The sequence below is a fragment of the Podarcis muralis genome, chromosome 5 (assembly GCF_964188315.1).
Source record: "Podarcis muralis chromosome 5, rPodMur119.hap1.1, whole genome shotgun sequence".
Classification (NCBI taxonomy): domain Eukaryota; kingdom Metazoa; phylum Chordata; class Lepidosauria; order Squamata; family Lacertidae; genus Podarcis; species Podarcis muralis.
The window spans coordinates 94,445,821-94,469,440 of NC_135659.1; the positions used below are offsets into that span (position 1 = coordinate 94,445,821).

The following is a 23,620-nucleotide window of genomic DNA, read 5'->3' on the forward strand; positions in this document are numbered from 1 at the left end:
TAGGACTTGCCAATCAGAAGGTCGGTGGTTCGAATCCCCGCGACGGGGTGAGCTCCCATTGCTCGGTCCCTGTTCCTGACAACCTAGCAGTTCAAAAGCACGTCAAAGTGCAAGTAGATAAATAGGTACTGCTCCAGCAGGAAGGTAAACGACGTTTTTGTGCGCTGCTCTGGTTTGCCAGAAGCGGCTTAGTCATGCTGGCCACATGACCCGGAAACTGTACACTGGCTCCCTCGGCCAATAAACCGAGATGAGCACCGCAACCCCAGAGTCGGTCACAACTGGACCTAATGGTCAGGGGTCCCTTTACCTTTTAAGATGATAATAAACAACAACAACAACAACAACAACAACAATTTATTTGTACCCCGCCCTTCTGGCTGGGTTTCCCTAGCCACTCTGGGCGGTTCCCAACAGAATATTCATTAAAAAGCGATAAAACATGAAAAACTTCCCTGAACAGGCTTGCCTTCAGATGTCTTCTAAAAGTCAGATAGTTGTTTATTTCCCTGGCATCTGATGGGAGGGCGTTCCACAGGGTGGGCGCCACTACTGAGAAGGCCCTCTACTTGGTTTCCTACAACCTCACTTCTTGCAGGAAGGGAACAGCCAGAAAGCCCTCAGAGCTGGACCTCAGTGTCCAGGCTGAATGATGGGGGTGGAGACACTCCTTCAGGTATACAGGGCTGAGGCCATTTAGGGCTTTAAAGGTCAGCACCAACACTTTGAATTGAGCTCAGAAACATACTGGGAGCCAATGTAGGTCTTTCAGGACCGGTGTTATATGGTCTTGGCGGCCGCTCCCAGTCACTCAGAAACATACCAATTCAAAGCACACTGGCCTGAGCAGATCTTTGGAAAGGCTGAATGGGGCAATGCCTTGGCAGGTGAGCATTATGATGGGCACATTGTGCCCTGGGATCTCTTGGCAGAATTACCTATGCGGTGAGGTTACTCCACACAGTGCTGAAAGAACCCGCTTCCTGTTGATCCGTGGGCGAGCAGTTGCCCAGTGATAGCTGCAGTTAGGTCATCTATGTGACTACACCATTGGCCCAGATTATTAAAAGCTAGAAGCTAAAAGCAAGCAAGCAAAGAGCCTTTGTGGCCTCTTGGTCTTTCAACCTCTGAGGGAGAGTGATAGACCCAACCGACCCAACCTAGTCCTCCAGAGGTTTTGGATAGCGATTCCGCATCAGCTCTGTGCTGTCCGGGGCTGAGGGAAGTTGTAATCCAAAGGTCCTAAACCTAAACATTAGGAAGAACTTCCTGACAGTAAGAGCTGTTTGACAGTGGAATTTGCTGCCAAGGAGTGTGGTGGAGTCTCCTTCTTTGGAGGTCTTTAAGCAGAGGCTTGACAACCATATGTCCGGAGTGCTCTGATGGTGTTTCCTGCTTGGCAGGGGGTTGGACTCGATGGCCCTTGTGGTCTCTTCCAACTCTATGATTCTATGATTCTATGGTCCTGAGGGCACCAAACCGAAGGCATGCTTACAGCTTCTGGAGTCTGCAAATCTTTATAGAAGAACAGTTAGAACAAAGAATACCTGCTCTTGTCCAGGCGATGACTGGCAGCGGACGGCCTTCTGCAGAGCAGGGAAAGTCAACACTTTGACCCTCTGTTACGGTCTGGTCGGTCGGGATGATCAGAAACTTAGGAGTATCTGAGGAAGTGGAAAAAAGAACAGAAATCAGGCCTTTCGAAAATGGCAGAAAAATCCCTTTCCACCCAGAACTGGCCATTATCTAACTTGGGGGTTGTCAACCTGGTCCCTACCGCTCACTAGTGGGCGTTTCAGGATTCTAGGTGGGCAGTAGGGGGTTCTATGGCACAAGCTGAATCCTCCTTCCATTGAGCACTGGTGGGCGGTAAGGAAATTTTACCATTAAGAAAGATGCATTAGTGGGCGGTAGGTATAAAAAGGTTGACTACCCCCGGTCTAAACTCTGCAAAAGCATTGTGCAGGCAAATCAGGACCAAACTGCTATACTGGAATCTAGTTGAAGAGAGAATTGTGTGGAGAGAGAGCGGGAGAGATTGCTGAAGAGCAGGAAAAGCGAGCATTTAGATCAGGGCTCAGCAAACTTTTTCAGCAGGGGGCCGGTCCACTGTCCCTCAGACCTTGTGGGAGGCTGGACTGTATATTGAAAAAAATATATATGAAGGAATTCCTATGCCCCACAAATAACCCAGAGATGCATTTTAAATAAAAGCACACATTCTGCTCATGTAAAAACACCAGGCAGGCCCCACAAATAACCCAGAGATGCAATTTAAATAAAATGACCCATTCCACTCACGTAAAAACATGCTGATTCCCGGACCGTATGCGGGCCGGATTTAGAAGGCGATTGGGCCAGATCCGGCCCCTGGGCCTTAGTTCGCCTCCCCATGAGTTAGATGCTTTTTAGGCTCCCGAGTTACACAATTTTTTCTTATACGCACAAAGGCCCAGAGCATAACCTCCGCCCAAGCTGAGGGGCGCCTGTCTATTTTGGAAACTTATTTGCATTTGGACACTTCTTAAGACATCATAACCAAATTTTGCATGGTGGTCCCTGAGAACAGGAGCAGGTTTTCGTTTGGCTACAAATCAATGCCATTTTGCATCAAGACGGTGGGGCGAAAGTTTCAGAACCGCATGGATTTCAGCCAGGGGGCCCTTCTCACATCTTATACTTTTTGTTCTGAGGTAGATCTCCCCAACTTTGGCATAACTTCCCGCCCACCTGTTCCCGGCGGTCACTATGTGTGTCTTGGTCACCTTGCACAATGACGTTGGCCGTGGCTTGGATGGAGCCCTCGCTGTTACTCGCATTGCAGCTGTACTGCCCTTGGTCCGAGAAGGTGACGTTTTGGATGTAAAGCCCCCCGGAGCTGGTGATGGTGAAGCGAGGGTCCTGTGGCAGTGGTGACCCTGAGCTCAGCACCCAGGTGACGCGGGGCAGAGGGTGCCCGGAGACCCCACATTCCAAAGTGACGCTCTCCCCAATCAGCACTTCTGTGTTCTGGGGCTGGATCACAAAGCTGGGTTTGGCTGAAAGCAAAAGAGAAACGAGGGCTGGGTGTTGTCAGTTGGTTGCTGGTGCTTAGCATTTACCTAGTGCTCAGAATGCATTTTTTCACAACAGCCCTATAAGGTAAAGGTAAAGGGACCCCTGGCCATTAGGTCCAGTCGCGGACGACTCTGGGGTTGCGGCGCTCATCTCGCTTTACTGGCTGAGGGAGCCGGCGTACAGCTTCCGGGTCATGTGGCCAGCAGGACTAAGCTGCTTGTGGCTGAACCAACAGAGGTTAAACCACAGAGCCTAGGATTTGCCGATCAGAAGGCCGGCGGTTCGAATCCCCGTGACGGGGTGAGCTCCTGTTGCTCGGTCCCTGCTCCTGCCAACCTAGCAGTTGAAAAGCACGTCAAAGTGCAAGTAGATAAATAGGCGGGAAGGTAAACGGCATTTCTGTGCACTGCTCTGGTTTGCCAGAAGTGGCTTAGTTATGCTGGCCACATGACCCAGAAGCTGCTCTCTAACGGACACAGCGGCAATTCTTAAATTTCAGAGGATCTTTAAAAGCCATTACATGGGTGGCCGTAGTAGCGCAGCACAACTTCCTGGGTCTTTGCTTCTCCAGCGACATTCTTGGCCATGCACTGGTAGATGCCTTTGTCCGATTCCCTGGTATCTTGGATCATTAATGTTCCGTCCTGTAGGAGGTTCAGACGCCCGTCATCTTGCATGTCGATCTCGTTGCTGAGAAACAGAAAGGAAGATCTAAACGCTCTGAATCTGGGAACTCCTGGGAGCAGGAAACTGTCATGTTAGCTCAGCCTAAGAGTTTTTGGATTTGATATCCCGCCTTTCACTCCCTTTAAGGAGTCTCAAAGCGGCTAACATTCTCCTTTCCCTTCCTCCCCCACAACAAACACTCTGTGAGGTGAGTGAGGCTGAGAGACTTCAAAGAAGTGTGACTGGCCCAAGGTCACCCAGCAGCTGCATGTGGAGGAGCGGGGAAGCGAACCCGGTTCACCAGATTACGAGACTACCGCTCTTAACCACTACACCACACTGGCTCTCAAAGCCTAACCAGGAGTCAGCCAGGGGCATCCCTAGATACGCTAACTCAAGAGATAGATATGCACATACCGTATTTTTCGCTCTATAAGACACACCAGAGCATAAGACGCACCTAGTTTTTGGAGGAGGAAAACAAGAAAAAAAATATTCTGAATCCCAGAAGCCAGAATACCAAGAGGGATTGCTGCGCAGCGAAAGTAACGATCCCTCTTGCTGTTCTGGCTTCTGGGATAGCTGCGCAGCCTGCATTCGCTCCATAAGACGCACACACATTTCCCCTTACTTTTTAGGAGGGAAAAAGTGTGTCTTATAGAGCAAAAAATACAGTAATTGTCTGTAAAGCTAGGGACGGGAGTTTCTCAGAAATCAGAACTCCTTGATATTTGGACTCTGATAGAGACTTCGAAGTAGTCCTAGAATTTTGCGTATTGTGACAGCAGCTGCCTCGCGCTCCTGTCCTGAACATTGCCGCCTGCTCTGTACCTGCATTTGATGTGAAAATGTGGGGAGAAAAGAGTCCGAGGTATGGGGACGACGACTGCCCTTTACCAAGGGCAAGACATGCAGAACGGCCAATGACATTGGCTGTAATGTCAGGACCCACGTACCTATGGGAACACCTCTCCTGGTATGCCCCGCAGAGGACCTTAAGGTCCACAAATGACAACACTTTGGAGGTCCCAGGTCGCAAGGTGGTTAGATTGGTCTCAACTAGGGCCAGGGTCTTTTCAGTACTGACCCCGACTTGGTGGAACGCTCTGTCACAACAGACTAGGGCCCTGCAGGACGTGACATCTTTCCGCAGGGCCTGCAAAACAGAGCTCTTCTGCCTGGCCTTTGGTTTGGACTCAGTCTGACCCTTATGTTTCCCTCCCCTTATGGTTTTGATCTATGGGTTACTATTAAAATGAGGCTGCATTTTAAATTGTATTTTAACCTGTATTTTAAATTGTTTCTCTCTCCCCCCCATTATGTTTTTATTGTACTTTTACTGGTGTTAGCTGCCCTGAGCCTGGCTCTGGCCGGGGAGGGTGGGGTATAAATAATTTATTATTATTATTAATTTTAACTTGAATAACTTGTGCTTGAGCCTTGCTTTCCCCTCCTCCCTCCACAACCCTTCTTCCTCGCGCGTCAGATCTTTTCAGATGGTGAGCCCAAAGGCACAATCCCCAAGATTCTCTGAGGGGAGGGTCATATCACAGCCAGACTGGTTTACGCCTGTGCTCCTCTGGAGAGAGCACGCTTGCGTTCCGGCTCAGCTGGGTGAAAATCGTGTGAGACTTACTTGTTGTGGAGCCAGATGATCTTGGGCTTGGGGTTACCTTCTGCTCTGCAGATGAAATAGACGGTGTTGCCCAGGGTGACATCTGCATCTTGTGGCTCGGTCGTGATGCGAGGCCTCTCTGAAAAAGACCGCGAAGGGTGCCCCACTTGAGAAGTTGGACTGCCTTGTTCTAGCAGGTCAACTTACTCGCCATTTCTCTGAACCCCAAAGCCCCAGATCCTGCAGCCTTTCAGCGTAATAAATAATAATAATAATAATAAATTCTTATTTATACCCTGCCCTTCCCAGTTCAGAAAACCAGGCTCAGGGCGGCTAACAACAAATTTAAAACACTTAATTGATGCAACAAAAAAACAACATGAAATACAGTATAAAACGTAAATAACAATAAATAACAATAAAGAAGGCTGATCGCCGAAGAATGGATGCTTTTGAATTATGGTGCTGGAGGAGACTCTTGAGAGTCCCATGGACTGCAAGAAGATCAAACCTCTCCATTCTGAAGGAAATCAGCCCTGAGTGCTCACTGGAAGGACAGATCCTGAAGCTGAGGCTCCAAGACTTTGGCCACCTCAGGAGAAGAGAAGACTCCCTGGAAAAGACCCTGATGTTGGGAAAGATGGAGGGCACAAGGAGAAGGGGACGGCAGAGGACGAGATGGTTGGATAATGTTCTCGAAGCTACCAGCATGAGTTTGACCAAACTGCGGGAGGCAGTGGAAGACAGGAGTGCCTGGCGTGCTCTGGTCCAGGGGGTCACAAAGAGTCGGTCATGACTAAACGACTAAACAACAACAACAACAAATTGAGAATTCAAAAATAAATTTAGGGGGGAAATTCATCCAATAAACTTTAGATGATCACCAGGGCTAGCTGGCTAAGTTAGTCCTATTTGGGCCAGTGAGGAGACCAGGGGAGAATTAGCTGTGGGATCCCAGAGCGGGTAATCTTCATAATAAGGGGAGGGGGAGGGAAGGAAGGAAGGAAGGGGAATAAAAGATCAGGCTAAGTTCAAATTGAAAGCCAGGCAGAATAGCTCTGTCTTACAGGCCCTGTGGAAGGAAGTTAAATCCTGCAGGGCCCTGGTCTCATGGGACAGAGCATTCCACCAGGTCGGAGCCATCACTGAGAAGGCCCTGGCCCTGGTGGAGGATAGTCTGACTTCCTTAGGGCCAGGGACCTCTAAACTTTGATTATTCATGGACCTTAAGGTCCTCTGCGGGGCATACCAGGAGAGGCGGTTCCATAAATACGAGGGCCCTAAGCCACAAGGTAATTCCTCCATCCCCTTGATGGTTTTGGGCTCTTCAAGATGGTGGCATCTCTTCTCATCCCCACAGCTTCCATTTCCCTTCCTATCCCCCCTCTATAGCCAGGAACGGACCTGGCAGTTAGGTGATGATGTGATACCACCTGTTCCATCGCAGCTCTTTACCAGGATGGTGCAAAGGCAAGGTGGGACTGCAGCGTGCCAGCTCCTGGGGGGCCAAGCTCTTTTGGGGGGCCCAAATATTTGTGAATATTTTCAGTCTGCTACTGAAGCCTTGCGATGGCCGCATTTGGCTCCGCCCCTGGCTCCTCCCTGTGTCCGGATGTCAGAACATCGGAAGGTAAATGTCATGTGTGAAGTCACACATGGGACATTGTTCCCTCTACTCGCCCTTGCAAGCTGTCTCCTCTGCTGGGCTGTATGGGTAAACTGGCAGCAGCGCCCTTGGGCTACGTTATGTATTAAATTGGATGATCTGCCAACATCTCTCTCCCTGCCTTGCTTTAGAAGGACCGGGGGTGAGATCTTTCTTCAGAGTGAGGCATTCTGGGTAGTGAAATATACTCGGAGTCGAGAGTGGATTTCATGCTCTTTATTCAGCTCATAGTGGTGAGGAGGAATGGAAGTTCCCCCAGAATGTCTGCTTTATATACATTATTTGCACAATGGGCCCCACGTGATTGGCTAATTCCGGGATTCACCTGTAGGCCAATCAGGTTGTGGATTCACTTCCACCTGGAGCTGGATTGGGTGGCTCCTGTGGACCAATCAGACTGCTGCATTCTGGACCCTATTGTTCTAGGACCAATCAGACTGCTGCATCCTGAATCCTATTGTTCTAGGACCAATCAGACTGCTGCATCCTGAATCCTATTGTGCTAGGACCAATCAGACTGCTGCCTTTTGGATCCTATTCAACTCAGTACATAACAGATAGGATGGCCATGAAACGCTCCTACAGCACCAAGGTGGTTTGATGCAGCGGTTGGGTGCAAAGGGGTGGGTGCAGTTTAAAGTTATGGCAAGGTTATGCGAGGCACTGGATGCCAACGAGATAAACAAAACCGATATTGCGGTGTCTTTGGCAGGGCGCTCACCGCAGTTGAATTCTTGGGTGGTCAGGGTGACGATGGAGCGCCCCTGCAGCTCCCTTGGGTTCTCGCAGGTAGCTGCCGTCTGGGTGTTGCCCTGCACGGTGAATTTCCTCAGCAATTCTGCCAGCCACATCAGGTCACAATCGCACAGCAAGGCGTTGGAGTCCAGCCGCCTGAGGCAAAGAGGTGAAGGAAGAAGAAGTGGGGATCATAATTGGTGGAGCTTTCCCGGTAGCCCCAAGGGAATGGTGACTTTGCACTCAAGACCCCCAAACCAGATGAACCAACCAGACCCTGCGATCATCAACTGAGACCCTTCTCCATATGACCCTCTCCATGGGCAGAAGTTCTCCCACCATCTCAGGCAGTGCTTTTCTAGCTTGGTGGGCCAAGATCTTTTAAATGAGATATGCTAGTGAAATATACTCGGAACTGAGAGTGGATCTCATGCTCTTTATTCAGCTCATAGTGGTGAGGAGGAATGGAAGTTCCCCCAGAATGTCTGCTTTATATACATTATTTACATAATAGACCCCATGTGATTGGCTAATTCCGGGATTCACCTGTAGGCCAATCAGGTTGCAGATTCACTTCCACCTGGAGCTGGATTGGGTGGCTCCTGTGGACCAATCAGACTGCTGCATTCTGGACCCTATTGTTCTAGGACCAATCAGACTGCTGCCTTTTGGGTCCTATTCAACTCAGTACATAACAGCTAGGGATGGAAACTTGGACCTTCTGCGATTTGTGACCCCATATTGAAATTGTTTGGGGGCAGGGGCAGGTGCCCAGGGGGATTAGAGGCCCCCACCACCAAAGGGCTGGCTGAACATATTAGCATCTTGCCCACCTACCGACATGGCTCCCTGGGTCTCCCCCACTTAGCAAAGCCACACAGCTGCGTCCAGTTGAGACCAGCTTTTTGCCTCCAGCCAGAATGATGAATTGTTCTTTGCTGCAGCGATTATCCACTTACAGGCGTTTAAGCGATTCCGGTTGGGTGACAGCGCCCGGCTGGATTCTGGAAATCCGGTTGTTGTGCAAGAAGCTGTATGGGGGGAAGTGAAGAGAGTCGGAACGTTAGCAGGGTATTCTTTGAGGCCATCTCCCAAGTGACAGGCAGATACTGTCCCTGGGTGAAGTTTTAACACACCTAGGTGTGCTCCTTCCCAGCACCCAGCGGCGTAGCGTGGGTTGTCAGCACCCGGGGCAAGGCAAGTAATTTGCGCCCCCTAACCCGTGGATTTGCGCCCCCTAACCCTACAAATCTATGCCTATGAATGATGGTCCCTCTCTCTCTCTCTTTCTCATATTCCAATTGATTCCCATTTCCGCCGATCGATCCCCGAAGCTCTCACCCAGCGAAATTCGTGCGTAATTACGCTTCGCCATCCCTAATCCTGCCGCTTCCACCGGGAAATCATGACGGTGCGTTTCTCCTCTCCAAACTTTCCCCGGCCCTTTGCCGGCCGGCGCAGCCCTTTTGGCTACGAGCTCCCCTCCTTCTCTGCCCGCTTCCGACCCCACCTCCCCGTCCAGCCTCCCTACCTCCTGAAAAAAGGTGCCGGCGCCGAGCAGGACACCCCCGCGGCCATCGGAGAGAGGTGGGGCCGAGGGAGGCGAGCCAATGGGCGAGGCGGGGGTAGGTGGCCACGGGGGCGGGCGCTGCCGCAGTCCTCGGGTGGGCAAGGTAGGAGCAGGTGGAGGCTGGCCGGCCGCTCTGACAATAGGGGCGGGCCGAGGGCACGACGCGGCTGGGCCCTCTGGACTCGCGCCCCCCCCCCCGATGTTGCGCCCGGTGCGGCCGGCACCCTGGCACCCCCCACGCTACGCCACTGCCAGCACCCCCTCATAGGACCAAGCTAGGCATGATGTTAATGTTAGGAATACATTCTTCACGAAACAGATAAGGTTCCTTTAAATTTAAGAAGCATTCCAGAAATTTCTTCAGTGTGTGTGAGTGGCACTCCATGCTTAATTGGTGTCAGCTGGAGATGCAATTAAAAGGAGGAAGATGAGTTTGCAATTTGAGGCACGAGGAGAGCACACATACGCTGTTAGTACGCATGCTTACAGCTAGTTTGGATGTACAGTATGGTAAAGTGTGCTGCTGATACTATGAGTCTGCGATATCAGGACTGTTTATTAGTAGACTGAAAGTACCATTGTACCTCGGGTTAAGTACTTAATTTGTTCCGGAGGTCCGTTCTTAACCTGAAACTGTTCTTAAAGTGAAGCACCACTTTAGCTAATGCGGCCTCCTGCTGCTGCTGTGCCGCTGGAGCACGATTTCTGTTCTCATCCTGAAGCAAAGTTCTTAACCCGAGGTACTATTTCTGGGTTAGTGGAGTCTGTAACCTGAAGCGTATATAACCCGAGGTACTGTATACCGTGCCAAAGAGAGAAAGAAGGACTGTATAGTTTGTAGATAGTAGTAACTGAAATGCCAAATGCTTGCATGCACAAAGTACAATGGTACCTCAGGTTAAGAACTTAATTAGTTCTGGAGGTCTGTTCTTAACCTGAAACTGTTCTTAACCTGAGGTACCACTTTAGCTAATGGGGCCTCCCACTGCCGCCGCAATGCCGCCGTGTGATTTCTGTTCTCATCCTGAAGCAAAGTTCTTAACCCGAAGTACTATTTCTGGGTTAGCGGAGTCTGTAACTTGAAGCGTCTGTAACCTGAGGTACCACTGTAATTCTTGACTGTGCATTCGAGTATGACTACAGTTTTTGTTGTCTGCCACCAGGGAAACTCTGCTAGACCCTTTGGGAAGCTGTTGTGGTCAGTAACCTCTAATTGCACAAACCACAAATTGACTAGCATGAATGTCACACGTACAAACCGCTTGGTGATTTTCTCATGACTTACAGCCTTTCCAGCTTGGGCAGGTCGCTAAACGTCTCTGGCTCCAAGGTTTCAAGGTTGTTAAAATGCAGGTAACTGGGGTGAAGAAGAAAACAGAACATATGGAACAGATCATTAATTCCCAGAGTGCATGTGGGATCATCAAGCTTGCCACAAGTAAAGCAGGGATTGCGAGCCAGGATAGAACAGAGGAGCCCCAGATTCACTCAGCGCATTTGATGCATTGCAATTCCATGCAATGCACCGAGTGCATGATGCCTGCATGCGACTGACTGTTTATGCAACCTGAAAAACTACAAAACCCATTATGCCATGCAACTGTGGACGAGGAATGCTTTCATGCAAACATCTGGGAAGCTGTGACTTAAACGAGTAACTATGAATATATTATTATTACTTAAATTTATTGGTCGCTTTTAAAACAAAGGAACTCAAAGCGACTTAAAATATATAAGCAAATACATACAAAGGAACTGACATAAAAGGGGGGGCTACAAAGGAAAATATAAAAGACATTCTATTTTTAAAAAGGCAGGATTAAAACATGCCACTAACTCGAGGACATAGATAATTAAGAGCCAAAGGCCCGGCGGAAAATGAATGTTTGTGGCCGGCGTGAAAAACAATGCAATGATGGTGTAAAAATAATTGTATAAATGACTTTCAGTGCTATGGGTAAATGGGTTCCTCTCTGGCGAAAGGGGACCAGGAATGCAAAATATTCCTGCATGCTGACCCTGCAGCAGGCCTGAACTCAAATGGACCACCAATCCATCAGTCTGCTCAATGCTTTACAAGACAGTTTCGAATTTTGACGGAAAGGATGGGGAAAGGGCCATAACATTTGGACAACAACCTGTTTCAAAGGGTCAAAGCAGAGGGACTCCTTGTTCCTTTGAACTGTTCTATCTATAATCGACAACTGCTGTGACACGTGTAGAGCCAGAAGCGTGACTCTCTAAAAAATGGTATATTTAGAAAGTTTTATGAAAACATAAAGAGCCACTCCTTGCGGCAAAGGCTGATTCCGCAGACTCTTGAGATTATTCTCAAGAAAACTACAAGCGGCTCGTTGAGGACGCAGAAGTGCTGGACCGTTCCTTCCTAATACATCATCTACAAAGCCGTTGATTATATTTGCTAGCGAGAGATTAGATCTTGGCCACAGTGCTGCACATGAGATCATTTGTGAAGGAGCACATACTTTCCTACATCTCCCCCACGACTCTTTATTTTGTCTATCTAGTGTGCCTTGCGAGACATTTCTGGTCAGGGACTACGTCATCTCAACAGGACTGGGTTGTTGTTTTTTACAAAGCAAATATTTTTGGAGCTGTTGTGTCATCTCAGAGTTGTTGGGGTTTTTCTAACTCAAAGAATTATTATCTGGAGATCACCCCACCTGCCCCCAACCTGGTGCCCTCCAGATGTTTTGGACTACAAATCCTAGCATCCCAGAGGCCAGGGAGGATGGAGGTTGTAGTCCCACCAGATATGGAAGGCACTAGGTTGGGGACAGCTAGGGCTCCGACTTCCTGAATACCAGTGAACTTCTCCCACATTGCAGGCAAAGGCATCTGTGCTTAAAATAAGTCAGAAAGCCCAAGGCGAAGGATTCATCTCTCCACTGTGATGTGTGAGCTCAGCAAAGTGTCAGGGACTGGGGGTTGGATGCAGAGGAGAGGTGGGAGGCACAAGCCAGGGACCCCTCCCCAAGGGAACCCCCAGAGGAGGAAGGCTCAGAACCAGGGGATTGGTGGTGGGGCATTGGGGAGAGGTCAGAGGGGAAAGATGGGCGGGAGGAGGTGACGGATGCCAAAGGGGCAACAGGGTATTGTGAGCAGGAAGAGCCTGTGACAGGAAGCAGTGCAGACACGGAGGCTGAAGCAGAGGAAGGAGGTAAAGAGATTGCAGAAGAAGCCAAGGATACTGCATCTACTGCTGCGACACGCTCCCCTTCTCCAGTGGCGGAACTTCATGCTCCATCCCTTCCTTTGCCAGTGCCCTTCTCGCCGGTCTCCAAGAATGCACAGAGTAATGAGAACAGCAGAGGTGTGCAGACGCAATTTGCTTGGGAAACATCCGGCAGAGGAGGAGCCTTAGAAAGGGTGGAAGGCAAGGACCTTCAGACCTGGGATTTGCCCCTTAAGGGCAAGACCACTGAGTTGTATGTTTGTTACCTTGAATAAAGAGTGAACTTCACTAACAACAGAGATCTGCTTCTTTTATCGTTGACCTGTGTTTGGCTCTAAATCTGACACAAAACATGACTGGCTGAGGAGGGGTGTGTGTAAGACACGGGTAGGCAAACTAAGGCCCAAGGGCTGGATCCGACCTAATCGCCTTCTAAATCTGGCCCACAGATGGAATCAGCATGTTTTTACATGAGTAGAATGGGTCCTTTTATTTAAAATGCATCTCTGGGTTATTTGTGGGGCCTGCCTGGTGTTTTTACATGAGTAGAATGTGTGTTTTTATTTAAAATGCATCTCTGGGTTATTTGTGGGGCAAAGGAATTTGTTCATCCCCCCCCCCCAAAAAAAATATAGTCCGGCCCCCCACAAGGTCTGAGGGACAGTGGACCAGCCCCCTGCTGAAAAAGTTTGCTGACCCCTGGTGTAAGAGAAACCTAAGAGGCTACCTTATACTATGTCCGGCCATTGGTGGTATGTCTAGCTCAGTGGTTTTCAACCAGTGTGCTGTGGCACCCTGGGGTACCTTGAATGACGGTCCGGGTGCCGTGGGCAACACTGGCCTCTGTCCCTCTTTCCTTCCCTCCCTCTTCTGATGCCCTCTTGCGTCTCTGCCTCCCAAAGGCTTGCACAGCTGTTTATTGCAGCAGCCCTGACTATAAGCTCCGCAGGCGAATGGTGCCTCAGAGACTGGGGTGGCAGCAGTGGAAGACACCGAAGGAAAGGGGGAAGGAGACTGAAGGAACACTCCACAAGGGAGTGTCCCCATGGCGGGGATTCGAACCGCCGGTCTTCTGATCGACAAGTCCTAGGCTCTGAGGTTTAACCCACAGCGCCACCCGCGTCCCATAGGGTCCCTTACAACTCTACAATTATATTATTCTTGATCTTCCCCAGAAGATCCTCACAGACAGGTGGCAACTGGGTTGTCCATTGGCCAGAATGTTATAACAAATGGTTCAGACCTCTCTTGTAGTTGTGCTCTGAATGGCCATTTGCAAAGCAGAAATTAGCAAGCGATGCTTTTCGTGATAAGGAGATCATCTTTAGGAGTTGTCCAACCACTGCTTCTGAAATCATCATCCTCAAGTTACGTGGATTAACATGAGTGACGGAAATCCTAACACAAAAGCTCAAAAAGCAGGAGATGTTTAAACGTAGCTCTATCACCACGATAACTAGAAACGTTTGCAAGCTGCCTTGAGTCGGCGCTGCCCAGAAAAGCAGCCTAGGAATACCTAAGAGTAAATAAATAAAAACATATTACTTTTATTTCATTTTTCAATCAAAGCTCAGTTTCTTGGGACTCTAAGGAGCGCTTGCAGATGGTGTCTCAGGGGGCTGGCAGGAATCCAGAGGCGAAATTCCATCCCTCGTCTCCATGCAATTTCCAACACAAACCTCGGCCAACTTACAGCTGTTCCAGGGAAGAAAGGCCCTTGAAGGCATGCTGCTGGATGCTCTGTATTTCATTCTTGTAAAGGTAGCTTGCAAAGAAAGGGAGAGCGGAAAAGGAGAATAAAATTACATCGGTTGAGAAAAGCTTTTCGGCTGGCCAACAGGAGGACTGCATTGGACGCAACAGCCTAAAATCGTATTATTACAATGCACTCTATGTGGGGTGGCCCTTGGAGACGACTCAAAAGCTCCAGTTGGTCCAAAATGCAGCAGCCAGACTGTTGGCTGGCATCCCATTGAGACCACACGTAACCCATGTTTTAAAACAGCTGCTCTGGTTGCCAGTTTGTTCCAGGGCCCAATTCAATCCGCTCGCACCGGTGCTTAAAGCCCTAAATGACTCAGGTCCCAAATACCTGAGAGACCCTATTGAGTCATGAGATCAACAGAGGATGCCCTCTTGGTAGTCCCTCTGCCCTCAAAGGCTTGGGGCACTGTGTATCGGCGTTGCCTGGGACAGGGCCTTTTTGGTGGCGGCCCCAAACTGCGAAAGCCCCTACCCACTGAAGTGCGTTTGGCACCATCATTATACAGCTTTCGGATAATTCCGTAGATGCACCTCTTTACCCTGGCTTTTGACACTCGGGGCGTATGTTTTGAGGACCTCCCTTATTTTTATGGTGGTAAGTTGTTTTGGATGGTTTTAAGTGTCGTGTTTCAATGCTGCAACCCGCCCTGGGACTGTAGGGTGAACGGCAGGCAATAGGTAAATAAATAACAAAACAGAGGTAACCATCGGCTGGCGTAGGGACACGGGTGGCGCTGTGGGTTAAACCACAGAGCCTAGGACTTGCTGACCAGAAGGGCGGCGGTTCAAATCCCCGCGACGGGGTGAGCTCCCATTGCTCGGTCCCTGCTCCTGCCAACCTAGCAGTTCGAAAGCACGTCAAAGTGCAAGTAGATAAATAGGTACCGCTCCAGCAGGAAGGTAAACGGCATTTCTGTGCACTGCTCTGGTTCGCCAGAAGTGGCTTAGTCATGCTGGCCACATGACCCGGAAGCTGTATGCCGGCTCCCTCGGCCAATAAAGCGAGATGAGCGTCGCAACCCCAGAGTTGGTCATGACTGGACCTAATGGTCAGGGGTCCCTTTACCTTTTATCGGCTGGCCTGGATAGCTCAGTCGGTGAGAGCACAGTGCTGATGATGCCAAGGTTGCAGGTTTGATCCCTGAATGGGTGAGTGGCATATTCCTGCATTGCAGGGGCTTGGACTTAAATGACCCCCCCCCTTCCAACTCTACGCTTCTATGATTCCATCCTTAGAAGTTCATCTGCCACTGTAGTGTCTGAACCTCCCCGTCGTGGTTTAGGAGGCACTAGGCAGCCTTCCTCAAACCTAGTTCCCTCCAGATGTTTTGAACTTCAGTGGTGCTGGTTCTACAAAGACCTGAGGAATGAGATCATCACCCCACTCGTACTAACCATCCCAGGGCACTCAACCACGGCCACAATGTCCTTTCTTCTCTCAGATCAAAATGAGCAGATAACAGCAAAGGTTGCTAGGTTCATAGCAGGAGCAATCAGAATAAGGCCCACTAACTGACTGCTGATTCAGAACTTTAAATTGTGCTTTTATATCAAATTTCCTTTTCTGCGTATACTGTAATGTTTTACTGTTGCTATGGCCATTGGCTAATGCGAATAAAGTTTTATCTCTCTCCAGTGGCGTAGCATGGGTTGTCAGCACCCGGGGCAAGGCAAGTAATTTGCGCCCCCTAACCCGTGGATTTGCGCCCCCTAACCTGTGGATTTGCCCTAACCCCAGATGTTGCGCCCGGTGCGGCCGGCCCCCCCAAACCCCCCACACTACGCCACTGTCTCTCTCTCTCAGTGGTGCTGGCTTGGGGCTCAAGGCAGCAGTAAGGTAAAGGTAAAGGGACCCCTGACCATTAGGTCCAGTCGTGGCCGACTCTGGGGTTGCGGCGCTCATCTTGTTTTATTGGCTGAGGGAGCCGGCGTACAGCTTCCAGGTCATGTGGCCAGCATGACTAAGCCGCTTCTGGCGAACTAGAGCAGCGCACGGAAACGCCGTTTACCTTCCCACCAGAGCGGTACCTATTTATCTACTTGCACTTTCATGTGCTTTTGAACTGCTAGGTGGGCAGGAGCAGGAACCGAGCAACGGGAGCTCACCCCATTGCGGGGATTCGAACCGCCAAACTTCTGATCGGCAAGTCCTAGGCTCTGTGGTTTAACCCACAGCGCCACCCGCATCCCTTCAAGGCAGCAGTAGTCCACAACAATTTGGCGGGCTTCAGATGGGCGAAGGCGGCACTAGAATGCCCAGATCTTTGCGGGCCGTGTTTGCAGCGCTTGGCGACAATAAACTCCCCACTACCCGACACACGTGAATATTTCGCTGGAAGAGGAGGATGAGCAAAAGGCCAGCTGCCGTTGCAATTTCCCATCATGCCCCGCTGTGCCATGATGTCACTCCAGGGTGCAATTGCAATGAAGACCACCTGGTGCTCATTTAACGAAGGAGCCCTGGAGGAGGGGAGGCCCAGGACAATGGTGCCAAAAGCGCTGGGCAGGACCCCTTGGCAGCTGAATGAGGATGTCTGCTGCTGACGCCAGTCCTGCTGAGAAGGGGAGTGGAGGTTATGTGCATAGCTAATCCTTTTCCTGCCCGAGATTTTTCAAAAAATAAAAATCAGACACACTTCAAGCTGCTTTTCCGTCCCCTCGAGGGGAAAAAGAGATGGGTATGAAGTTTGGCAAAGCAAATGCAAAAACACAGGGCAGGCAGTGGATGATCCAAACCTCTTTTCTGGCTTAGCGACATGAAAAAGCCAGTTTATCTAATTGTGTTCTCCTGATCAATTGCTTAATTAATTGAATGATTAAATTTATATCCATGCTTTCCTCCCAAAGGAGCCCAGAGCAGAGAAACGTTGTGCAACAATACAGGTCAAAATAACATAAAAACATGACTAAATCATTTAAAAGTAATTTTAAGTATCTTGAAACGTGTAAAACCTAAAAACCACAAAAAATCTAATAACGGGTAAAATGGTTGCATACCCTCACAGCTAATAATTGTGTGGTTGCCAGAAGCAGGAATTTTCAGCCATCAAATGCCTGGGTGAACAGGAATGTTTACAAGCTCCTTCTGAAAGCTAATAAGGAGGGAGGGCATTCCACAAACTGGGAGCCACCACCAAGAAGGCCCTGTCTAATGGTATATGAATAATTAAGAGGGGAAAAAATGCAGCTGCAATTTATTTTCCTGCTCAATATTTACTATGCACATGTGTGTAGCAGGACGTAGATACAATAAAGCAACTGTTATCTGACAAGTCTTAGGAGTGTTTCACTTTCCTGCTACTAATGTTCAGAGGCTGTTGTCACACTGAGCCTCCTTACAGACACTTACAGGTATTTCAAGCTGTCAAGTCCTTCGAAGGATCTTCGTGCAATTTGCTTTATCAGGTTGTTGTTCAAAAGCCTGTGAGAAAATAAGGGAAAGGAAGGCACACATTAATGCATTACTTTGAAGGCGGCAGGCTGCGGTCTCCGTATTACGACTGCAGACACTCCAAGCGTTCCTGTTTTCCAGGGACGTCCCTGCTTTAGAGAAGCCATCCCGGTTTTGTGATTTGATCCCAGAATGTCCCACATTTCCTTAGGACGTCCCTATTTTCACTGAATAAATGTTGGAGGGTATGGAGATATATCCTAGGCTTGCCATATTTCAAAAAGTAAAAACCAGCACACGCTAGGCTTGCACCCTAGGGTGTAAAAATGGTGTCAGGGGGCAATTTCCCCTTAAAAAGAACTCAACAATTTTGGTGGGTTTCTACAAAAATGCCAAAAAAATTGACTTGCCTAAGATTGAGGACAATTCAGCCCGGACGTCAATTCTGCCTTTGAAATCCTGATAATGTCTGGGAATATCTAGATGTATGGCAGCCCTAAGTTATCTGACCCTAGAGCCATCTGAAGGCTTAATAAAATATTTAATGTTTTATTATGTTTCTTCATATATGTTGGAAGCTGCCCAGAGTGGCATTAAGATGTGTGGTATGAAAAGCAAAGTTACCATAATGGAATGGGACGTCCTTAATTTCATTGGAGAAATGTTGGGAGGTATGCAATTGGTGAGGCCATGAGAGAGGGCCTTCTCAGAGGCTGCTCCCAGACTGTGGAACTCCCTTCCACAAGAGGACAGCCCAGCTCCTTCTCTATTTTCCTTTTGCCAGGAGACAAATACTTTTTTTTTATCTTGCCTGGCCTTTTGGCCAACAGCTGGCTGTTGTGACAGTGTCTTCTTAGGTTGGAGCTTAGGCTTTGGTGTGTGTGTGCTTTTAAGTGTTCTCACCAATGTTTTCAATACCGTTTCTTATTTGTATTCTAATATTTATGCTCATTGTGTGCTTTTGTTTGAGGTTGAATCCTGACAAGACAGAAGTACTGTTCTTGGGGGACAGGGGGCGGGCTGGTGTGGAGGACTCCCTGGTCCTGAATGGGGTAACTGTGCCCCTGAAGGACCAGGTGTGCAGCCTGGGAGTCATTTTGGACTCCCAGCTGTCCATGGAGGTGCAGGTTAATTCTGTATCCAGGGCAGCTGTCTACCAACTCCACCTGGTACGCAGGCTGAGACCCTACCTGCCCACAGACTGTCTCGCCAGAGTGGTGCATGCTCTGGTTATCTTGGACTGCTGCAATGCACTCTACGTGGGGCTACCTTTGAAGCTGACCCGGAAACTACAACTAATCCAGAATGCAGCAGCTAGACTGGTGACTGGGGGCGGCCGCCGAGACCACATAACACCAGTCTTGAAAGACCTACATTGGCTCCTAGTACGTTTCCGAGCACAATTCACAGAGTTGGTGTTGACCTTTAAAGCCCTAAACAGCCTCGGTCCAGTATACCTGAAGGAGCGTCTCCACCCCCATCGTTCTGCCCAGACACTGAGGTCCAGTGTCGAGGGCCTTCTGGCAGTTCCCTCACTGCGAGAAGCAAAGCTACAGGGAACCAGGGAGAGGGCCTTCTCGGTAGTGGCATGTGCCTTGTGGAACGCCCTCCCATCAGATGTCAAAGAGATAAACAACTACCTGACATTTAAAAGACATCTGAAGGCAGCCCTGTTCAGGGAAATTTTTAATGTGTGACATTTTGATGTAATTTTAATCTTTGTTGGAAACCGCCCAGAATCGCTGGGGAAACCCAGCCAGATGGGCAGGGTACAAATAATATATTATTATTATTATTATTATTATTATTATTATTATTATTATTATTATTTTGCACCTGGCTTAATTTATGTTGCGAGCCACCTCTGGTCCTGCGCTGGGAGGAAGGCAGGATACAAATGATATTAAATAAATAAAGGGTAAATTTGGATTGGACTTAAACCCCCACCGCCGGAGCACCATGACCCTGTTCTGGATCAGGGCGTTATGTACTGCATTTTTGCAAAAGATCCACTGAAGAATGACTGGACCAGGCCAAATCCTGCCACCTCATGTAGCCTGGCCCTTAAATTAATGTGCTTGTTTTGCATCCTGCCAAAGGGGAGCGGGGAGGGAGAGAAATGTCTTATCTGCTTCAGAATTCTCCTGTGGTGCCATTTGGAATTTGTCTGCCTCTCTAACTGGGTCAGAGCTGGAAGACCGGCAAGCTCCGCGGCCCAAAGGAAGGCAAATCGAGCTCTGCAGGCAAGGTCAGGAGGACGGATACAATAGGATCCTGTCCACGGTCTGGACTCTTGTTTACCTTTCAGCACTGTTTTCGCCATCGTTGTCATAACATTCCTTTCCAGCCCCGAAGCACATGAGAAAACCCTTGCGGTTGTGGATTCCAAGCTAATCTTTTTGGCACTGCACTTCTCTCCTTTGCAAACGAGACGTCTGCTGTGGAACAGGAAGGTTCTCTACCATTCCAGAGGAGACCTCTGCTGTGGCTCACCTAGGCTGGTTCTTCACTCTCCCATCATCATCATCATCATCATCATCTACTGGGTTGTCCCAGCCACTCTGGGTGGCTTCCAACACATATAAAAACACAACAGAACATCAAACATTAAAAACTTCCTAATACAGGGCTGTCTTCAGATGTCTTCTAAAAGCCAGATAGTTGTTTATTTCCTTGACATCTGGTGGGAGGGCGTTCCACAGGGCAGGCACCACCACCGAGAAGGCCCTCTGCCTGGTTCCCTGTAGCTTTGCTTCTCGCAGTGAGGGAACCACCAGAAGGCCCTTGGAGCTGGACCTCAGCATCCGGGCAGAATGATGGGGGTGGAGACGCTCCTTCAGGTATACAGGACCAAGGGCTTTAAAGGTCAGCACCAACACTTTGAATTGTGCTTGGAAACATACTGGGAGCCAGTGTAGGTCTTTCAAGACCGGTGTTATGTGGTCCCGGCGGCCGCCCCCAGTCACCAGTCTACCTGCTGCATTCTGGATTAGTTGCCGTATTCTGGATTAGTTGTTGAAATATACTCGGAGTCGAGAGTGGATTTCATGCTCTTTATTCAGCTCATAGTGGTGAGGAGGAATGGAAGTTCCCCCAGAATGTCTGCTTTATATACATTACTTACACAATGGGCCCCATGTGATTGGCTAATTCCGGGATTCTCCTGTAGGCCAATTAGATTGCGGATTCACTTCCACCTGGAGCTGGATTGGGTGGCTCCTGTGGACCAATCAGACTGCTGCATTCTGAATCCTATTGTTCTAGGAGCAATCAGACTGCTGCATTTTGGATCCTATTCAACTGAGTACATAACAGTTGTAGTTTCTGGGTCACCTTCAAAGGTAGCCCCACGTAGTAATCCAAGCGGGAGATAACCAGAGTATGCACCACTCTGGCGAGACAGGGCAAACCTTAATCAGAGTTAAGCATGTTGGTTCTATGGGGCTGGATCTATCCCGCACAAGCAGCTTCCTGTGGGAACTGCAGCCTGAATCAAGTTCATTCCTGTCCCACTGACTCACAGTAAAACTCAAAGGGGGAGGAATCTGACCGACTGCCCTGATGCCTTACTATCATCATCTCCACCATCGTGTGGCGTTCCAGTTCTTCGCTTGGAGTGGAGGCATCATCCCGGGGTTGCCATGGCAACCGCAAACAAAGCAGGCCGGTTAAGCCAAACGGGACCAGCCAATATTTTAGATTATATGCAATTAGGCTGTGGCAAGAAACAATTAGCCATCTGTTCCCACAGGGAGGATTTAATATCCGGGGGAAATTGCTCTCCTCCACCAACGTCCCTCAGTATTTGTGTTGTGGCACTGGGCAAGAGAAGAGGGTGATAACATTCTTGGCTCTCCCGCTGTGAGTCTTCTTGGCCAGAGATCCCTTGATCCAATCCTTTTTTTAAAAAAAAATTACCCAGACTTTTAAATCATCCTCACCCAGTTCGAAACAGATCATTGGCAACTGACTGGGTTTTTTTGTTTTGTTTTTAAGGAAAGGGGTTTTAACAGTGCTGTGCTGTTTTCATCATCTGTATTTTGTTTTTTTAAATATTGTTTTAATTTTATTATAGCTTTTTTTTTTTTTTTAAAAAGAATCTTTTATATGGGTTTTTTATTAAGCTTTTTTGGATTTTATCTGCATCATATTAATTTGTGCGAGTCTGGAGTGGAATCTGGACACACAAGAAAAACATACTGTGAAAATGCTTTTTTAAAGAAGCATTTTGAAAAAATATATTGAATTTGCCATAAGCTCACCATCACCATCTAGTGTCACATTTATATAATGCACTTAAAACATATTTGCAGCTGTTTAGCTGAGTTGCCAAATGCCCCCTAGCTTTACATCTTCCATCCATGAAACAAGATTTACCAACTATCGAAGAATGGCAGATGAAGATGATGGACTATATGGAACTTGCCGAACTGACCGGGAGACTTCGAGACCAGAGAGAAGAGACGGTGGAAGAAGACTGGGAGAAGTTTAAGGAATATTTGAAAAAAATATGTTAATATTTAAATCTTAGAATAGCTTTGGAAGTAGATATAGGCTGTAGGGTTAGAAGTAGAAGATAGGGTATTTTAAAATAGTATTATTTGTAAGTGATAAAATGTGAAGTTATTTTAAGTGTGATTTAAAAAAAAAGATGGTTAGAAATTATGATATATGTAAACTGCTAAAGATGAAGTAAAATGAAAATCAGATAGGTGGGACTTGGGGAAGCCCACTTAACAATGTTTAGAAAAAATAAGGCTAAGACAAGAATTTGTTGGTATTGTTTGTTTTTCTGTTTGTGTTCTTTATTTGTGTTATAAAATGAATATATTTTTTTTTTTTTGAAAAATAAAAAGATCTTCCATCCTCTGGGATGGAAGGCAGAGAGGCAGGCAGATTCCTGCATAGCAGGGGTTTGGGATCCCTTCCAACTGTATGGTTCTATTATTCTAACCAGATCAAATCAGGCCCTGTGCTGTCACACAACGGCAGCAGATCTAACTCAAAATCCAGTGGATCCCTGCCCCCTCCCTTGCAAAGCCCTATTGTTTTTAGTACTGTGTTGAATCAATTTTCCTTTTGCGTTACTGACATTAGGATCATTTCCTATTGTTCCTAATACATTTTTTTAAAAATTAAAAATGTTATATTTATTGTTGTTCATTTGATAGGCTGTGAGCCACCATGGGCCCAATTCTTCGGAGAACTGACATACAAATAAATGGGTTGTGATGACGAACCCTCTAACCACTGCGGCACCTAACCACTCTTCAATTTATTTTATTTTATTTAAAGGAATTTATGAATTGCTTACTACAGTATTTCAAAAATCTCTAAGAGGTGTATAGTCCAAAAAGCAAGCGATATATCATGAACGCGAAAGCATAACCAAAAATCAATGAAAGAGCAATGTGGAACTGAGAGATTTCAAGCATGTAAAATAAATAACTCTATGACTTTTAGAAGGCAGCCCTGTATAGGGAAGTTTTTTCATGTTCAATGTTTTATTACGCTTTTATATATGTTGAAAGCCGCCCAAAGTGGCTGGGGCAACCCAGTCAGATGGGCGGGGTAAAAATCATAAAATTACTATTATTGTTACTAAAACGTTCCAAGATGGCATTGAAACTACACGTTTTTCCATTGAAAGAATCAACCCTTTCTAAAAAAAGCTGCTGTTTAAAGGATCAGGGTATTTAATTGACTACAGCAGGCATGTCCAACTGCCAAGAGGCTGCGATTTACTCCCACTATAAACTGGCAGTATACCCATTGGATAAGGGACACGGGTGGCGCTGTGGGTAAAAACACAGAGCCTTGCTGATCAGAAGGTTTGAATCCCCGCAACGGGGTGAGCTCCCGTTACTCAGTCCCTGCTCCTGCCAACCTAGCAGTTCAAAAGCACGTCAAAGTGCAAGTAGATAAATAGGTACCACTCCAGCAAGAAGGTAAACGGCGTT

At 48.1% G+C, this 23,620-nt stretch overlaps 1 protein-coding gene across 1 annotated transcript in view; it reads right to left on the reverse strand.

Annotated features, from left to right (window-relative positions):
* LOC114599758 (peroxidasin homolog) overlaps positions 1–23,620 on the reverse strand; it is a 66,190-nt gene that overhangs the window by 23,919 nt on the left and 18,651 nt on the right. The window contains exons 3-11 of the mRNA XM_028735450.2: positions 17,619–17,690; positions 14,199–14,270; positions 10,595–10,666; positions 8,699–8,770; positions 7,726–7,895; positions 5,360–5,477; positions 3,578–3,747; positions 2,766–3,038; positions 1,548–1,664 (exon numbers count right to left, since the gene is read on the reverse strand). Coding sequence (XP_028591283.2) covers positions 1,548–1,664; positions 2,766–3,038; positions 3,578–3,747; positions 5,360–5,477; positions 7,726–7,895; positions 8,699–8,770; positions 10,595–10,666; positions 14,199–14,270; positions 17,619–17,690 — 1,136 coding nt within the window. The remainder of the gene's footprint in view (positions 1–1,547; positions 1,665–2,765; positions 3,039–3,577; positions 3,748–5,359; positions 5,478–7,725; positions 7,896–8,698; positions 8,771–10,594; positions 10,667–14,198; positions 14,271–17,618; positions 17,691–23,620) is intronic.